The sequence below is a fragment of the Mus caroli genome, chromosome 10 (genome assembly GCF_900094665.2).
Source record: "Mus caroli chromosome 10, CAROLI_EIJ_v1.1, whole genome shotgun sequence".
Taxonomy (NCBI): Eukaryota; Metazoa; Chordata; class Mammalia; order Rodentia; family Muridae; genus Mus; species Mus caroli.
Window position 1 is genome coordinate 70,499,401 of NC_034579.1, and position 7,868 is coordinate 70,507,268.

Consider the following 7,868-nt stretch of genomic DNA (forward strand, 5'->3'; position numbering starts at 1 on the left):
TGGCTGTCCTGGAACTCACTCTGTAGACAAGGCTGGCCTCGAACTCAGAAATCCACCTGCCTCTGCCTCCCGAGTGCTGGGATTAAAGGCGAGTGCCACCACGCCCGGCTCCTCTTAATTTTTAAAAAGGATTTTTGTCTTGTGTCTGTGATTGTTTTGCCTGCTTGCGCATCACTGCCATGTTCATGCATTGCTCTCAGAGGCCAGCAGAGGGCACCAGAACTGGATCCTCTAGAACTGGAGTTACAGATGGTATGGATGCTGAATCCAAACAAATCAGCCAGTGCTCCTAACCACAGGGCCATCTCTCCAGCCCCATATTTTATTTTTAATTACTTTTAATTAGCCATGGGAGTGGGGGCCATGTATACACAGCGCAATGTATGAGTAGAGGCCAAAGGACAAGCCAGGTAGCCCCTGGTGATAACAGACTCAATAATAATCCCCCAAACAACTGTCCTTTACTCTCTGGAAATAGAGGGTATATGAAAAAGCAAATAAAAAATAACCCCTCCCCCCAAAGACCATAGTTCCTTCATAGTCAAATCCAAAGATAAACAGTTAAAATTCTGGAACAGAATTCAGAAGCCTAGTTAGCTTTCTATAACCGACCTGTGGTGACTCCCCCGCAATCCCAGCACTTGGGATCTAGAGGCAAGAGAGTCAAAAGTTCGGGGACATCCTTGGCTACATAGTGAGTTTGAAGTCAACCTGGGCTGCATGAGGCCTCATCTCAGAAAAGAAAAAAAAAAAAAATAAGCAAAACATTAAAACAGACAAAACAGCAGCGGCTAAGCAGTACACACCTTTGTTCCCAGGGCTGAGGAGGCAGAGGTAGGTGAGCTCTAGGAGTTCCAGGATAGCCAGGGCTATATGAAAAGACCCTGACTCAAAACAAAATATAGGACACCCGAACTATTTGTTGGATTTCAATGGTGTGGAGTAAATGACACTGTTGTACTACAAAGTCTTTTGTAAAAGCATTTAGTTTTTTTTTTATTCTTATGTATAGGCATGTTTTGCTTGCATATATGTATGTATGTTCGCCATGTGCATGCCTGGTGCCCAGAGGGTACAGAACAGGACATCAGATCCTCTGGAACTGGAGTTACAGATGTTTGTGAGCAACTGTGTGTGTGCTGGAACCAAAGCAGGGCTCCTCTGCAAGGTCTGCAGAGTGTGCTTAACCCCCAAGCCATCTTTCCAGCCCTACAACATATGCTTAATATTTGATCTTACAGCTTTGAAAAGACTGCATAGCCTGAAAGTCTTCACCCACAGTCCCTCTAACCATGATCTTTTTCTTTCTTTCTGAATTTGACATGTTTGAGTATGTAGCTGGAGTCATGTATGTGACTTCTGTCTTTCTGTGACTGTCTTACTTTGGTTAATATAATGTACCTAAGGCATATCCATACTGTAGTCAGCGACAGATTGAATGGCATGGCAGAGGATGGGTGGCCACATTTGGTCTCATACCTAGTTGTCTGGTATGGGAAGGAAGCCCAAAAGCTTGACTTAGGAGAACCCTGCCTTTTGGAGCACCTGCCACTCCTGCTGTTGGGTGGAGCCTCGTCCAAAGCTCCTGGAGTCCCTGTCCAGCCTGGGATTGCCATTTGGCCTCTTGACGCTGTCTCACAAGGGAGTTGCAACAAAGGTCGGGCTTCCTACCTTGCTCCTATGGCCTGGCTTGGGCTGACCAGTTCCTGGTGCTTCTGTTTGAGCCCCTCTGATACTCTGGGCTTGGTTGTTTGACTGAGAAGGTGGCCTTGGGGGATGTTCCTTTAATGGGGCTGGCAAGAGTTCTGGCACTGTTTGCAGAGTTTAGCTGCTGTGGAAAAACTGCCTTTGTTTGTCCGTCACACTGTCAGAAATTACAACCTTGCCAGGTACCTTTGTTGGTGAGTGATAAACGTGCTAGACCTATGGCAACAAAGTCCCCACTGTGGGTGGCCTAAAACCAGTTCATTTTACTAGAGGCCAGACCTGAAAATCCAGTCTTCCCCAGCTACAATATTATTTTATTTTATTTTATTTTATTTTATTTTATTTTATTTTATTTTATTTTATATACACTGGTGCTGTCTTCAGACACACCAGAAGAGGACATCAGATCCCATTACAGATGGTTGTGAGCCACCATGTGGTTGCTGGGAATTGAACTCAGGACCTTTGGAGGAGCAGTCAGTGCTCTTAACTGTTGAGCCATCTCTCCAGCCCTCTGCTCCCGTTTTTTTAATGAGCAGCTAATGCATGAATAAGTACCCGCCTCGCCTTTTAGACATGGTGGAGATGATGCTGATGCAGAACGCGCAGATGCACCAGATTCTCATGCAGAACATGATGCTCAAAGCCCTGCCCCCTGGGTCCACAGGCCCACGTGCTGCTACCCTCCAGGTAAGTTTGGGTGCTGAAATGTAGCCATTGGCTGGGGGGGCAGGGAGGGGCGTGATGGCTGGGGGAGGGGCTTGCTCCAGAGACCCTGTGCAAGGATTTCTCCAGTTTGTGGTGGAAGCAATGTTCGCCAGTCCTCTGCAAGAGGAACAGGTAATGCAGCTGGGGCCCAGAGAGCTCTAAGCCCATGTAGGGCCCCCAACACATTCTGCTGCCTTTCCTACCACTTTGGGCCCAGGGAAAGGATGTTGAAGTCCTGATCTGGTTGTGTGCTCTGCCAGGACCAACGATGGATGCACCACGGAGTCCTGAGAGCTGAAAAGCAGAAGCCACCCCCGGTTCACCACCACCACCACTACGCGCCCACCACTCAGCTGCCGGCTGCCTCCACAGCTGGTGCCCCTGCAGGTTATGCCACGTGGCCTCCAGTGGTCGCAGCCACTGCGTTCCCACACGCAGCCAGCTTCTTGCCCACTGTGAGCCACCTGACCGAGGCATCAACCTCCCATCCTATCTACCCTTAGCACACAAGTGTGGAGGGAGAAAGCTAGTGTCTTGCGCAGGTAAGCGGAAAGATGGACCTGGTGACTTCTTTTCGCCCACATGCCAAAGAGCACATGCATGCACTCTGTGGTCAGGCCAATGCACCGTGGCTATTTTGAAAGAGCCAGAAAAAATTTCAGTCTACCGTGGGGTTGCAGGTGTCAGCCCCAGATGCCAGACCACGTGGGTCTTGGTCACTCTCTGGGAAAGTTATGCTTCAGGTTTTTTGTGATAGCCCAGCAGGACTGGTCTCACAGGGCGTCCATCCCAGAGGGGGAAAAAAAAAGTGATGCTTTTCGAGGCGTGCTCAGTAAGCACCGTGACCTTGCCAACCTTGGTTACTCTACAGGGCCATCAAGGAAGGTCAGGAGAATGAACGCCTCACCTGGGCGGAATACAAACATTTTGTTATGAAAGACTAAAGAAAAACTACCCAAGATCAGAATAGATCATTATGGCTACATATACACTTTGACATTCCTATGGAAGGCTGGAATAAAAGTCAAACAGGCTGGAGACATAGCTCAGACAGTCTGAGGCTCTGTGTTATACCCTGGATGGGTGCTACCCCCCCCCACACACACACATAGAGCAAGGGAAAGTCGAACATTGTAGCTGGGGAAGACTGTGTTTGTTGGCCATACCTGGAATGACTTCATTTTTAATGTGAAAGAAGCAAGATGAAGAATTTGTGATATGACTTCAGGGCTGGGCTCAGCAGTTAAGAGCGCTAAAGGCTCTTCCAGACCTCTTCCAGAGGTCCTGAGTTCAATTTCCAGCAACCACATGGTAGCTCACAACCCTCTGTAATGGGGGATGGGATGCCCTCTTCTGGTGTGTCTGAAGACAGCGGCAGTGTACTCACGCATGAAATAAATAGATATTTCTAAAGAAGAAGGTGGTGGAGGAGAAGAAATAATAATAATAATAATAATAATAATAATACAGGGCATATTCAGGGCTAACAGGATTTTTCAGCAGGTAAAGGTGCTTGCTGTCAAGTCTGATAACTGAGTTTTATTCTCAGGATATGGAGGCATAGGTGGTGGTGGTAGGTGACCAACTTCTACAGGTTGGCCTCTTGCCTCCATTTTTGCATGGGGTGTGCTTGGACCCCAGCCCCTATGGCTGGTTAAATGTAATTAAAAAGAAAATAAGAAACTAGGCACGGTGGTGCACATCTTTAGTCTCAGCACTCCAGAGGCAGAGGCTGGCAGACCTCTAGTTCAAGGCCAGCCTGGTCTATAGAGTTAGTTCTAAGCCAGCCAGAGTTGCACAGAAAAACCCTGTCTCTAAAAACAAACAAACAAGCAAGGGCTGGAGAGCTGGCTCAGTGGCTAAGTGTTAGGGCGCTTGTTGCTGTTGCAGAGAACCCAGGTTTAAGTCATAGTGAAAGAACCTAGTGGGGAACCCCCCCCCCCACTCAATTCCTGAGTCGGCACGCACCCAAGGAATCACGAGACTGTCTTGATGCAAACACATGAGGTAGTTTAATGACGGAGCTCTGGGTTGACACATATCTCACACAGGAGATTGCGGTTGTCAACCACTAGGCTTGAAAGCTAGGGGTTTGGGGCTGGGGGAGGAATTGGCGTGGTTTCACATGATTGATTCATTTAAACATCAGCAGACTGTACGTGCAGATCGAGGTAACAGCAGAGCATCTGGTTAACATTTAACCCACACCAGAAGGGCGGGAGATAGGGAGGCACCAGGCCAGTCCAGACATGTCTTTGCATTCTCTTTATTTTTATGGCCAAGCAACCTCAGGCATGTCTTAACGACAATGGGCCTGCCTGGGCATGTCCTGGCCTGTTCTGCTATGTTCTCAGTCCCAGGCTTCAAAGCTCACAAACAACTCTTTGGGCTATTACATGAATCACAGGTCTCAAGTTTTATTTTCTTTCAATAGCACCACATGGCAATCTACAACTCTCTGTGACACCAGTTCCAGGATAGTCAATGTCCTCTTCTGACCTCCAAGGGTATCAAGGAGTGCACATGCTGCACATAAATACACACAGGCAAGACACTTATAACATTTTATAATCATAACATGAGGTCCACATGCATGCACGTGGGCACTGCAGGCTGTGTAAGTATGGGTGGATGCACACACTGTTTACAAAGCACTGTTCACTCCGGGAGGGTTGGATGGTTGCTCTCTCTCCTCCATCTCCACCCCAGCCCATCAGGTAGAGAAGAATTCATAAACGTGTGCATGCCTCCTGTATTTTCTGGTGTCTCTTTCTGCCATTTTGGTAAAGCTCATTTCCTTTCTGGTTTTATTACTGCTTTTGAGCCCAGGCTGACAACATACTACAGTCCTTCAGTTTTAGCTTGCCTGATGTTAGGGTTAGACTAGGAGTCACATCTGACTCCTTGTTTGTTTGTTTGTTTGTTTGAGACAGTCTTACTCTGCAGCCCCTACTGGCCACATACTATGTAGACCAGGCTGACTTTGAACTCAATCTCTGAGCTCCACCCGCCTTTGATTTCAGATACAGACAGCCTAAACACGCCTAGCTTCTTTGATATTTTAATGGATTTTGTTTGTTTTTGTAGACCAGTCAGGTTGTCCCAGAAGTTCCTGTGTAGACCAGGCAGGCCTCATGCTAAGAGATCCATCTCTCTCAGGCGAGCTGGAACAGCTACGCCTGGCATAATGTTTTATTTTTAAAGATTTATGATTGTGTGTGTGTGTGTGTGTGTGTGTGTGTTATGGGATTGAACCCAGGCTTTCTAGCACACCAGCTAAGTACTAAGTTAGAGCCACAGCTCTCATCACTTTGAGACAGCACCTCACTGAGTTGTTAAGGCTGGCCTCAATTCTCCAGCCTCAGTCTCCCTGCTAGTTGGGATCCCTGGAGTGCTACAAGACAAGTTATTTCTCCACTTTGAAATGAGCCAATTCTAGCCAGATTAAAATATACATAAATGCAGGTTTGTTGGGAAACCACTCTTGGATAGGAGAGTTCACTGGCCCCAAGGAAGGAGGCCAGGGGAGTTGCCATGGGGAAGAAAAGAGGAAGAGAAAGAGAAGGAGCATGCGCAGAGAGAAAAGGAGAAGAGCAAGGAGATCAAAATATCTCTGTAATATAATAAGCAAAGAGCCCTTGAAGGAAAGGCAGCCCAGCCAGATCGTGGGCTGCAAAGGCCAGGTTTGGGAGTGAGGTATGCCTGGTAGGGACTGAGGGCTGCTGGGAGAACCTGGAGGCCAGGGTATTCTTTGCTATGCAAAATATGCCCCCCCCCTCCACAGAGAAACCCTGTCTCGAAAAACAAAATAAATAAATAAATAAGCCCCCCCTACCCCTTGTCCGGGAGTCTGAAACCAAATACTACATTCCACCTGCCTTTATAGAGGTCCCCCACCCCCGAGAATTATAGTAAGCTTTCGTTTGCTTGAGGTTAAGTTTTTCATTTGCTAAGTTCCTCACCAAAAAGCTGGTCTCTATTTCAGAATCCCTGGGACCTTACAGATCGGAGGCAGGACAGCTCAGAGTTGCCAGTTAGCCCCACACGGACCATCCCTGTGACAGACCTGGCTTACGCTCCATGAAGACAGTGACATGATGCCCATGTGGATAAACAAGCCAATGCCACACACTCAAGGGTGCTTCAGGGTGGCGCTGACACTGCTTCCCACAGAACTGTCTTTCAGTGCGCCTTGGGATGTGGTTCCAGAGAAACTTGGTTTTGTTAAAAGCGCCAGTTAAAGAGCTCACACAATTTCCTTTCTAGATGATGTTTCTAACATGATTTTCCTCTCATATGATTATTGATCTGATAGAAGGAAGATATTTGGCAGATGTTTTATATCGGATGGCCTGGCAATGCTGGGCTAACAAAGGAGGAAGTAGCCTGGGAGCATCCTGGCTCTGGGAGCACCATCAGCCTCTGGAAGCTATGGGAGTGCACATGGACCCACCCTCACACACAGTCTTCCCAGTCCCTTTCAAGCCTACTGTCTGAGGCCCACCCGTGGGAGACTGAAGAGTCTGAGCAGGCCCTGTAGTGGGCTTAGGGGTCCCCAGTGACTCCGGGAAACGCTTCTCCTGGCCATGACCCTTAACAGTGGTGACAGGGACTGCGCCACTGTGCACAACTGTACTCTGAGAAGATGCACAGTGCGCCCCAGAGATTTTAAAGATGGCTCAAGTGTGTAAGCGGCCAATCCACAGAGTCCATGAAACTCTCATCAAGATCACAGGCCCCAGCTGGAGAGATGGCTCAGCGGTTAAGAGCACTGACTGCTCTTCTGAAGGTTGAGCTCAAATCCCAGCAACCACACAGTGGCTCACAACCATCTGTAATGAGATTTGATGCCCTCTTCTGGTGTGTCTGAAGACAGCTATAATGTACTTCCATATAATTAATAAATCTTTGGGCTGGAGCGAGCAGGGCCGGAATGAGCAGAAATCCCAAGTTCAATTCCCAGCAATCACACGATGGCTCACAGCCACCTATACAGCTACAGTGTACTCATACACATAAAATAAGTAAATCTTTTTTAAAAATTAAAAAACATCACAGGCCCTTCACTTCGGACGAAATCTGGAATAAACACAAAGTGAGAAAGCCCCAAGTGGGGATGCTGTGCCTCCTGGAACTGGGCAGATAGTGCCCCCTCAGGCTTGGAGTCATCATGACAATGTGGCTGGACTCCAAGACAGCTGCTGACCAACCCACAGATTTAGGGCAGCTGAGCAACAGGCTGGGAATGTGGCAGAGCCTTGCCAAGCCTGACAAGACCTTGGATTCCATGCCCAGAGCTGCAAAGTCAAACCAAACCAAACCAAAAAAAAAAAAAAAAAAAAAAACCCAAAAACCCCCCCAAATTAAGCCAGAAATACCAAGCAGAGGAAAAGGGAAATAGAAAAAAGAAGGGCACACAAGCAGTCATTTCTTAAGGATGCTCAAAGGCGAGG

The 7,868-nt window shown here is 47.8% G+C and overlaps 1 protein-coding gene across 1 annotated transcript in view; it reads left to right on the forward strand.

Annotated features, from left to right (window-relative positions):
• The window catches only part of C10H21orf58 (chromosome 10 C21orf58 homolog), a 22,037-nt gene extending 15,378 nt beyond the window's left edge, over positions 1 to 6,659 (forward strand). The window contains exons 8-10 of the mRNA XM_021175332.2: positions 2,282 to 2,397; positions 2,676 to 2,957; positions 6,401 to 6,659. Of these exons, the coding sequence (XP_021030991.1) occupies positions 2,282 to 2,397; positions 2,676 to 2,918 (359 nt within the window). The 3' untranslated portion in view covers positions 2,919 to 2,957; positions 6,401 to 6,659. The remainder of the gene's footprint in view (positions 1 to 2,281; positions 2,398 to 2,675; positions 2,958 to 6,400) is intronic.
• Positions 6,660 to 7,868: the final 1,209 nt, after the last annotated feature.